We start from the raw sequence: 11,575 nt of genomic DNA on the forward strand, positions 1-11,575 counted from the left end.
GTTTTTCCTCAATTTTCACATTTTATCCTTAGAATGCTCCTGGGGTGTGTCTGCCTAGTTCACTTTAATCCTCTTCTGAGAATCTTGCTCACCCAGAAGTAGGTCCTATATTCATGTTGCTGCTACATGACTCCACTTCCTTGGTCACAATTGATCAGAAGATGGATGGTCACCTGAGCAAAAAGGGCTAATCAGATTCTATGTCCTGTATGTTTGGAATTGGGACTGAGAGGCAGACTAAATGCTATTGATCTGGTACCAAAAGCAAAAGTAAACAAGTGGGACCGCATCAAACTAAAAAGCTTCTACTCAGCAAAGAAAACTGTCAACAAAATGAAAAGACAAATGGGAGAAAATATCTGCAAATCATATATCTTTATAAGGGGTTAATGCCCAAGATATATAAAGAACTCATATAACTCAATAGCAAAAAAAAATCTGATTAAAAACATGGGAAGAGCATCTGAATAGATATTTTTCCCAAGAAGATATACAAATGGCCAACAGATATATGAAAAGTTGCTCAACATCACTAATCATCTGGGAAATGCAAGTTAAAACCACAATGAGATATTACCTCATTCCTAATTAGAGTGGCTCATATCAAAAAGACAAGATAAAGCAAGTATTGGTGAGGATGTGGAGAAAAGGAAACATTTGTGCATTCTTGGTGGCAAAATATATTGGTGCAGCTATTATGGAAAACAGTATGGAGATTTCACAAGAAATTAAAAGTAGAAGCACCACGTGATTCAGCAATTCCATTTATGGGCACTTATCCAAAGAAAATGAAAACACTAACTCAAAAAGACATATGCGCCACGTTTATTGCAGCACTATTTGCAATAGCCAAAACACAGAAGCAACCTAAGGAACCATGAATACATGAATGGATAAAGAAAATGTGGCACACACACACACACACACACACACACACACACACACACACACACAATGGAATATTATGTAGCCTTGAAAAAGAAGGAAATCTTGTTATTTGCAACAACATGGATGGAACTTGGGGGCAGTATTATGCTAAATGAAATAGGTCAGACAAAGAAAGATAAATAATACATAATCACACTTATATGTGAAATCTAAAAACCAACCAACCAACCAACAAAAACAAATAACAAAATCCAGACTCATAGATACACTGAACAGATTGGTGGTTGCCAGAGGTGGGGGATGATGGGCGGGTGAAATGAGCGAAGGTGGTCCAAAGGTACAAACTTCCAGTTATAAAATAAGTGTAAGTATCAAGATGAGGTAATGATAGAGCATGATGAATATAGTTAGTAAAACATTATATATTTGAAAGTTGCTAAGAGAGTAGATCTTAAAAACTCTCATCACAAGAAAAAAAATGTGTAACTTTGTGGTGGATATTAACTAGACTAAATCTGGTGATCATTTCATAATATATACCAATATTAATCATTAGGTTGTACACCTGAAACTAATACAATATTATAGGTCAATTATATCCCGGTAAAAATAAAGTTTACAAAATAAAAGAGCTATGCAGTGATCTTTCTTCCTCATGTAAGAAAGTTGAGAAATGGAGAGAATATTGCTTATGTATATGTTTGCTGAATTTGTTCTAGACCTACTAAAATTTATGTGCCCTTGGGGTCCATGAGATACTTCAGTATCCCTCCAAAAAATTCTTTTTTTGTTGCATAAGCTAATTCAAATAGAATTTGCTGCCTGTATCAAATCTGTTTTACACATAGGAACATTGTGAAGTTGAGTCACTTGCACAGGGCCATCGGGGTACAAAGGGGCATCAGAGCTGAGATTAAATCAATATCACATTGACGCTTGAGCCCATCATTTACCCCATCCTGCCACTAGGAAAAAGTGTTTCCCTTTCTCAGCTGTCTTAGGAGGCTCACACCCCTTAAAGTTAATTGTGGCCACGTGACTTGCTTTGGTGGAAGAAACATAATCAGAAGTGACGTGATTTATTCTTAGTGGAGACGTTGATTGCTGGTGCTTAACTGTCCACTCCAACTCTGCTTCAGCAGCCCTGAGCACATCACAGTATGGAGGAACCAACCATAAGATCAAAGATGCATGCACCCCTGAGCCAACGCTCTGGGAAGCCACCTGAACTGACAATGGACTTCTCATGAGAAAGAAATAACCTTTTGTTGTTTCAAGCCACTGAGCTTTTAGAATTGTCCAATTATGCAGCAAAACCTGCCTTATTCTCATGTATCCAACCGATGACACCTTATTCCCAAGGCCTCCTTCTTGATTTCATATCAAATCAACTCCAACTTCCCGTTCTCTTACAGCTATTATTTCAGTTACACATGACTGCAAAATAAGCCACTCCAACACTTAATAATGATTCATTATTTCTCGTGATTCTGCAGATTGACTGGACTCAGCCGCCGGGTTCATCTGCTCCACACAGGATAAGAGAAGGTCATTTATGTGGCTCCATTTGGTGAGGAGCTTGGCTGGGACTGGAATATGTGAGACAGTCTTTCATCCTTGGGAATCTATTTCCACGTGGCCTTTCATTATGGAGAAGTCTAGCCCAAACTTCTTTACTATGTAGAGTTTCTAAGAGGACAGGCTCCCATTTGCAGGTGCCCGTCAAGCCTCCACTTGCGTCACACATGCTACTGTTTCGTTGGCCGAAACAAGTCATGTGGCCAAGCCCAGCGTCAACGTAGATGGGACAGTACCAGGGCGTGAATTCCAGAAGGCTCTTTGGGGATTTTCAAGGTAACAGTCTATAACAGCCACTAATTAAGCATTAACATTGAATATTCACGGTTTTAAAAGTGTTTTCCCATTATCCCGTTTTGTTTAACAGTAAACCTTGAGGAACAAATATACGCCACCCCTATTTTTCAGAGAAGGGGACAAGGGCTCAGAAATCTGGACACTCAGCTAGTATATGGTAAAACTGAGACTTGACCTCGGGTCTTATTACTGCCACTCCTGTGTTTTTCTATCACAGCGACCTCTCGTCAGCACAACCTGTGATATCCAGCTATGATCTCTATGTTTGATCTTTCCAGGTTTTGAAATTTTGCTGACAAATAAACAAAATCATCCATTTTTCAAATACTTTTTATAGAGCTTAGATTATTGTTTTTAATTGTGTGGGGGGAAATGCACCCAATTCTCAGACTTTGATATATTGTAACAAAGTTACTAGCAATGTTTGCTTATCGTAAAGCAAGCCCCAGCTAAGCCAGGGTGGCTACTGGAAAGCACACACCTTACATCATACCCTGAAAGGGGACTTGTTTAGACTTCATAATGCCCAAAGTTTCTTCTGAGAACAGCTTCTTTTCTGCACCCTAGCCCCACGATGAAGAGTTTCAGTCCAAAATTGCCAGATCCAAATTCCTTCAGGCATTTGCATTTATTTGCAAACATCAATAATAAGAGATCACAACTGACTAGCAAGACTTGCACTATGGTGGCGGGGTGGAGTTGACTTGGGGGGGGCTCATAAAATTGAGAAAGCATCCATAATTCTCATTACTGCTTGCAATCACTGGATGCTGGAGAATAAATCACAAGGAGACTAAGATCAGATCTGGCTTAGAAGCACAACCTCTGTGCTGTTGCCATGGGTCATCAGTGGCGGAGAAACAGACATTCAGAGGAACTACAGTCCTGGGGCCCATTACGAGCTGAAATCTGCTGCCAGGCCCTCCCCAGATGAGGTGCTCCACTGAAGAACACCCTGGGCAATGTCTTGCCTGGTTCCATACTCTTGGCCCCCAGCCTCCAGGTGACACTTTTCATTAGGAACCTTGGCTGGCTGGGCCTTTGATCCATTCTCGTCACTTTCCTGGTATGGAGAGAAATACAGAAAAGCTTAACTGCAAACCAGATACCTCTGAACTCCCCCTTTTGCAGAGACACCCCTGTAAGAAGCTTCTTTTTTAAGTAATCTCAGGCTTCATGGTCAGCCAACTTCTGCAACCCATCTCATGACATTCGGACTTCACACAAGAAAGGCAACTATAAAGTATCATGGAGTGAAATTGTACATGATTACCAGGAGGGAGAATAATTTATATGAAGTGGAAGCAGCCAATCTTCCCCCATAAGGATGTCACATACCTTATCTTGTGTTCTATACTACTCATTTAACACATACTGATATTTGGGTTGATTAAGACCAAAGAAGGTAGCAAATCTTCCACCAAGGAATTCACATGCTAAAAGAAAGAATAAGAGCTTTGGTAAGCTGAATTAATAACAAACTTAGAGTCAATTGAAGGGGTAAGAGTTTAAACTTGCCTGCAGGTGATCCATTACTACACTTAACTTTAAGGCTGACAAAAGATTTCAATTGCTCTAGACTCTCAAGAATTTCTAGGACTCAAAAAGAATGGTTAAATCTTCTATCTTCACATGGGATTACGTCTATAAACTATCCTTTCCAGATGGGTATGCCAGGAGAGATTTTCAAAATACTTAACTACCCAGGGTCAGCGTTGGTCCTGATCAATCAGAATAGATGCTTTGGGTGTGAAAGTTAGGGATAAAGGTTTAACATTAATAGTGTTTTCCTGAAGATGTCTCCTAGAAATGTTTTTCTTTAAGATTATAAATTTCTGACACCCACCCCCTATGACACAATTTTCTGATCCCCATGACTGATTCCTCTTCTTGGGATGTTGCTCATATCGCACATCCAAATGGGGCTCTCCATTTTTAAATGTGTTTTATCTTTTCAAAAATACTGTAGCTCTTTAATCTGTTTGCCACCATGCCTGGTACGTGTGTGTAAGAGAAGTTTCTAAAATATTAGAATAAATCCTGGGAAGTTTTCCTGTTTATGACCTACTAGAATTGTAAATTGAAAACTCTCATTACAGTTTCATCTGGGTGTCAGTTCTATCCAGAGTTTCTGTGTGGAGCCCAGGGTGCTGCCTGCCAGCATATTTATGCTTCCACTACGACCTGGAAGCCCCACGCAGACGCGCTTGAACACTACCGTCCTGCTTGGAGCCTGGAAGCCAGCTTGATTCCCCGTGTCCCGTCCTTGCCGTCTTAAGTCAAAGCTCAACATGGAAACCACTGCCGCCCCTGTTCTCCTCCACATTTTCATATCGCTGTATTGGGTTTTGCTTTTTTTCACCAGACCTAGTCTCCTAAGGCTTTCTCTCTCCAGAACATTTCACCTCTTCAGTCTTTCCCCAACTTCCCCCAACTAAAGCTTTTTCCATAAGCTTTCTGGAAGACAGCATTTCTTCTGCCAATGTATTATGTATGGTTGAGGCAAGATTAGTGTCTTCACCTAGGTTCCCAAAGTAACTTCCACATCCCTAACCTTTTACCCTGATGTGAAAGTCCTTTAAGGCTCATACCATCTGACTGAAGCACCTCATCATTACTTTTTACTGTAATTTAAAGACTTTTCTCCCCTCCCCTGCCCGCAGTGACTTTCATGATCCCCGCACTGAGCTTAGCCATACTTTCATAGCACTCTGATGGTATTGCCTCCATATGTCAGCGTTACTGAGTCTCCCCATCGGTAGTCCCTATGCTCCTTCTACCCTGGTGATTGTGGCAACAAATTATAATTATAGGCATGTTTACTGGCCTATAATATCCACTGAATATTGAGTCCCTTGAAAGCAAAGACTGTCACTTGTCTTTGGGTCCCAGGGACCCGCACAGTGCCAAACACGATTGGCACTCAATAAATGTTCATTTAATGAATGAAGATCAGTTCCTCAGAGATATAACTATACTTCATATTTTCTCAGATTTTTAAAGTTGTTTCCTCCTCGTTGTCCATACAAGCATATGAAAGTTAGAAGGAAACAAGTAATTAATTGTCACAATTGTGTTTTAAAGAAAATTGGTGATGTTGAGCAAAATAAAATTTAGTATTTCATCTGTTATAAATAGCCACTTAGGCCATTCACTGTGTCCCTGGGAAGGGTCAATAAAGTTCTTATTCATAACAGAGTGATCTTGATGAGGGAACTTGGAACTGTGTCATATTACAATAGTTCAAAAAAAAAAAAAACTTGGAAGTTTATTCCGATAAAGAGTCAACTGGGAATGGGGAGAGGCTTCAGATATTTGCAACTCTGTCCTATGAAAGAGGAATCTAGGCTTGTTTTATATGGTCTTAAGAAAGACACCTAAGATCAATGGGAATAACTTTAAAAGAAGACAAAATATAAGGTAGAATTTACTAAAAAGAGTTGGAAAGAGATGGGAGGGTCTGCCTAAAGATGTGAGGTGCTGGGCGCCTGGGTGGCTCAGTTGGTTGAGCGACTGCCTTCGGCTCAGGTCATGGACCTGGAGTCCCTGGATCGAGTCCCTCATCGGGCTCCCTGCTCGGCAGGGAGTCTGCTTCTCCCTTGGACCCTCCCCCCATCTCATGTGCTTTCTCTCTCTCTCATTCTCTCTCTCTCTCTCAAATAAATAAAATCTTTAAAAAATAAAAATTAAAAAAAAAGATATGAGGTTCTATGCCTTTGGAAATGTTGAAGCATAGATTGAGAACTGACCAAGTGGTCCCTTCTCCAGGATGCCATGGTGTAGATTAAACTAGTGGAAGCCCTAACTCTGAGGGTCTGTTAAGTCTATCCTTGAGTATTTAGGACAAAATAAATGAATAAATAACCTTGGCAATACTTACTAGAAAATGAGGTGCTTGCTATTTGCCCCGTCCAAAACCATAGATAGGGCCCCCATGAAAGTGTAGACCGAAAAAAAACAGAGAGAGAGAAATCAAGTTAGAGTAATTATTAACAAGAATGGTGATACAAAGTGTTTCACGTAGAGGTTCCAAATGTTTTATAGTATATTCCATTTTCTTTCTCATAGAGAAGGAATACAAAGTTATCAAAATTATGAGTTGACTATAACTGGATCTAGAAAGAAAACCAAGGGGAATAAGGAGTTAGCTTAAAACTGTATTTTCTACAAACCTTGTCTGGCTTAATCTCTCATTTAGTCAGCCCCCATGTTCACTTATATTGATACTCTAAGCTTACAGGATCATGTATTGAATTCGTTTTCTGTTCCTTTTTTTCTTCCTCTTCCTCTTCCTCCTCCTCTGTGCTGTATTCTTCCATGATGTCTCCATCAGTGAAATGGATAATTCTTTTGCGAGATCTACTCTTCTCTAATTCTGACTCCTGGAAATTGTCTTTTTCCATAAGAAAATAAAACAACTAGTGAATTAAAAACAGGGCACCTTAGGGCACGTTGCCCTGGGCAGTGTTTATGTAGCTGAGAGATGTCTAGTTATTTTCAGTGGATGGTAAAGCTAGAGACTTCAGATGTAATCATAGCTGTGATCTCATCAATTCTTCAAATTCAACAAGGACTGTTCCGTTCTGTATCAAAATGGAAAAAATTTAATTAGTAGTGAAAATGTGAACCTTGAATCTCCAAACAAAAATTTCAACAGGGTTCCCTTACCCCTTATTAATTATAAAACCAACAAATACTGGTAGGAAGAGGCCATAACCTGTGGAAATTTCCCAATTATTTCAATAAATAGTGAGAGGCTATATATGTAGTGATTAAGAGTACAGGTTTTTCACAAAGAAGAAAAAAATTGCCAAGTATGCCTGGTAAAGGACTTATTTTCAGAATATGTAAAGAACTATTATAATTCAAAAAGTAAAAAAACAACTCAATTGAAATATGAGCAAAGGAGGATGCCTGGGTGGCTCAGTTGGTTAAACATCTGCCTTCGACTTGGGTCATGATCCCGTGGTCCTGGGATGTAGCCCTATGTCAGGATCCCTGCTCAGTGGGGAGTCTGTTTCTCCCTTTCCCTCTGCCTCTCCCCACTGGCTTGTGCTCTCTCTCTTGCTCACTCTCTCTCTCTCAAATAAATAAAATCTTTTTAAAAAATCCTATTACTTAGTATCTCTGTGCCTTGGTTTCCTTATCTATAAAATAAGAATAACACAATTTGAGTGTATGTTTGACTATAGTACCAACCTTATAAAATGAGAATTCAATGAGTAAAGACACACCGCGGAATTAGAACAATTCTTAGGAAATAGCAAGTGTCTAGTAAAAGCTAGCTATTATTAAGTACCTATCACATAATAGTGTATACGTTAGATACTATTCTAATGTGGTAAGCACACTATTGTCTTAATTAGTACTTAATATATTTTAAGATTATATCAGCAAATATGGCAGACTGAGTTGATATGAAAGACGGGAAAGATTCCTGTTCCAAATACACAAAATTAAACCAATAAAAATGTTAAATCAAGCTGTACTAAGGCAGTAAGAGAGACACAGAGACCGTAAAAAAGGAAGGCTAGGTATCAGCAAAAGAAGGAAACCTTAAAATCCTAAGAGTGAGCTAAAGCTGACATGGTTCCTGAGGGTTTCAGAACTAGATATAGGTGTTGGGGTCGGGGGGGCCTAAAATTTTAACACAGGTGCAGAGAGGAAAGCCCATCACAGATCCTGTGAGTGTGAGGAGGCGAAGTGAAACACCCGCATAAAGCCAAGATGATAAAGTACAATCTTATCTATAAAATCTGGACTAGGAGAACTGCCTACTGCTTTACAAAAGTGGCAAAGTAATTTGTCATCTCCTAGCAACATGGGTAGAAATAATCACCTGAAAAATATTGGAACCCCAGGCCAGTACCAAATGCCAGGGTATGTGGCCGAATTCATAGTCCTCCTGTGGTATGAGGACCCAAAGTGAAGCTGCAGGACCTAAAGGCAGCCTAATTCACAGAATCTGTCGGAAGCAAGCACAAAGCCCCCCGGAGGGAACTGTCAGCAAGACAGGGTAGGCCGGATCTCCACTAAAACAACCCTTACTGAGGAGGCACTTGCAAAAACTTACAAATCACAGGAAGAAACCAATCGTCTTGAGGAGGAGTAAACAGATGAAAAAATTGGGAGAGTCTTCACCCAAGAGTTAGGAGGAATAGAGCAACACAAAACTTGAAAATGAATGTTTCATATATTCAAAGGGATAAAGGAAACAAAACATAATATCTAAGAGGAACAGGTTGATTTGAAAAAGAACTGAACAGAAATTCTAGAAATGAAATATATAGTCAATATAGATAGGTTGGATGTAGATTGAACAATGAAGAAATCTCTCATAACACGGCATAAAGAGGTATATATTCCATTAACATGAAAGAAAAGTTTTGAGGTGAAGAATGGGTGAAAAAGTTCAATTCCTGTTGATTGGGTGTTCAGAAGAAGTGAATAGAAAAAATGGGGAACATAATGTTTGAAGAGGTAATGGCTATGAATTTTCAATATTTGAAGAATAACATAAATTCTCAAATATAGGAAACAGAGAGAATCCTAAGGGGTAAATAATAATGAAATCAAACCTAGACCATGGAAATTACAGAAAATCTTAAAGTTTACAATAGAGAAGGCAGGTTACTCACAAAGGAATAACAGACTAGTGGCTGGCTTTAGATCAGCAGCAATTGAGACCAGAAATACATATGTTTATGTATATATGAATATTCATATATTTATGTGTTGTAAGGGCCAAGGGCAGGCTGCCCCAAGATAGGCCACTTTGGCATATTGATTATTTAAATAAAAGTTACTTAAGAGCCAGCCTGTGGGAGAAGGACACTCAAACCCTCCTCTGTCCCCCTGAAAGCAGGAAATCTATGTGAAAAGTACCCTCCCTGGGTATCAGAGTAGGAAATTTAGAGCCAAGAAGACTGTACAAACAACCCTTGTTACTTTTTACTAATTTACTATCCCAGCCCAAAGTCTGTTTAGAAGTCCATACTAACTGAAGCTCTGAAAGTTTTGTTTGTCCTGTCAATTCTTCACAGATTTATTGTCTCTCTGTCTAAAAAGTACAAAATCTGCCAGCCTTGGTCATTTCTCTGGGTCTCAATTTCATTATTGGGTCTCTGTGTGCATGTACTAGAACTTTGTTGTTTTTTTTTTCCTCCTGTTAATCTGTCCCCTGTAAATTTAATTTTTAGTCCAACTGGAAGACCTTGAGCATAGAAAAGAATTTTTCATGCCTTCAGTATATGTGAATAAATCACCAGATCTTACTGGTACAGTGCTGAGTTTATGTCATTGGCAAAGGTGAGAGTTGCACAAGGCCCATCAAGGGTTAAATTTGTCTTCCTGCAGTAAAGTCATGTGATACCCGCCCAGCACAGGGGCTTCTAAGGAGATTTGAGCAATACACAGGGTTTTCCCTGCCTGACTTAGTGACCTATCGCAACAGGGCCTCAGCAAGAAATAGGAAAAGTTGTTACCATTTAGTTTCTGATGCCAAAGAGCAGCAAAAAGTAACCATTTTAATTTGGTGTTTAAGACCAAATTGTCAGGGCCATGAGAAATAAAACACAGCCTACGACAGTAATCAAAAGGAAATGAAAACGTTTTTAGAGACAACTCACCTACCTTTATCCCTCTGCTTTTCCTTTCATTGCTTTTATTCGTTATGTTTGGCTTTGAAAGTAGTACAAAATTTGGTCGTTCGGGAGATGATAAATCAATGAAACTCAGCTGAGGCCATACAGAGCCCTCAAATATGCTGACGTGGACGTGCTCTAGTGTGTGTCTTACAGGGTGGAACATGTTTGAGTTGTGGGAAGGTCAGTTACATTACACAACGGCATTACATAAACCCAGTGGCTGTTAAACTTACCAGGTTAGAAGCATCTAAGGGTCTTTTAAGAAATTCTAAGGGTAGACCACACCCCAGACCACTTAAATCAAAATCTCTATGGGTGGGACATGGGCATCAGATATGTTTGAAGCTGCCCAGGTGATCCCACTGTGCAGGCAAGTTTGGGGACCAGTGCCCAAAGAAGTAGGAAAAGATTTAATAATTTGGTGTACATTGAGCTAGTGCCAAGACATCTTGTGTATTTTTTTTCAAGAGGGCTTTTTGCATTTTGCTTTCTGAGCCTTCCCCCCAACCTTGCTCCGAGCTAAAAAGCTTAAATATAAAGAGTTTAATAAGGCCTAACAGTCCCACTATCATTTACTGTACATTACTCCTCTGAAGACCATCTCCCAGTTCATACATTTCCAAACCAAGTGAAGTAAACCATCCCCCATATACCTGGCTTAACTGTTACCTGTATTACAGATTAATGATACCTGTTGGCTCTCTGAAGAAAATACTGATCTGGGTTCTTCATGATAATAGTGTTAGGAGTTAAATAGGCATTTATATCTTTTAATTCAAGGGGGCTCAAAGGGAGGGAGGAAGGAGAGAAAAAAAAAGACAGTGAGAGACCTAGCTCATAGTCGATTTAGTGAATGTTTTTCTGCCACCTAATGGACTTTTTGGGATGTGCTATGCAAAATTACTGAAGAATGTGGAATCTGCTTACTTTTCTTAAAGATTTTATTGAGAGAAATCAGAGAGAGTAGGGAGGGGCAAAGGGAGAGGGAGAAGCAGACTTCCCACTGAGCAGGGAGGCTGGGGGTGGGGGGGGCTTGATCCCAGGACCCTGAGATCATGACCTGAGCCAAAGGCAGACGCTTAACTGACTGAGCCACCCAGGTGGGGGTGGGGGGGGCTCGATCCCAGGACCCTGAGATCATGACCTGAGCCAAAGGCAGACGCTTA

At 39.8% G+C, this 11,575-nt stretch overlaps 1 protein-coding gene across 1 annotated transcript; it reads right to left on the reverse strand.

The window, feature by feature from the left end:
- Positions 1–787: 787 nt before the first annotated feature.
- FAM177B (family with sequence similarity 177 member B) lies at positions 788–10,476 on the reverse strand. Its single transcript, XM_025892173.2, is given in 5 exon segments — positions 788–3,829; positions 4,093–4,199; positions 6,644–6,711; positions 7,003–7,346; positions 10,396–10,476. Coding segments are annotated over 4 exon segments (510 nt in total). The 5' UTR covers positions 7,167–7,346; positions 10,396–10,476; the 3' UTR covers positions 788–3,658.
- Positions 10,477–11,575: the final 1,099 nt, after the last annotated feature.

Source organism: Callorhinus ursinus, unplaced genomic scaffold (genome assembly GCF_003265705.2).
Source record: "Callorhinus ursinus isolate GAN/ISIS: 27379988/994484 unplaced genomic scaffold, GSC_fseal_2.0 scaffold54, whole genome shotgun sequence".
Taxonomy (NCBI): Eukaryota; Metazoa; Chordata; class Mammalia; order Carnivora; family Otariidae; genus Callorhinus; species Callorhinus ursinus.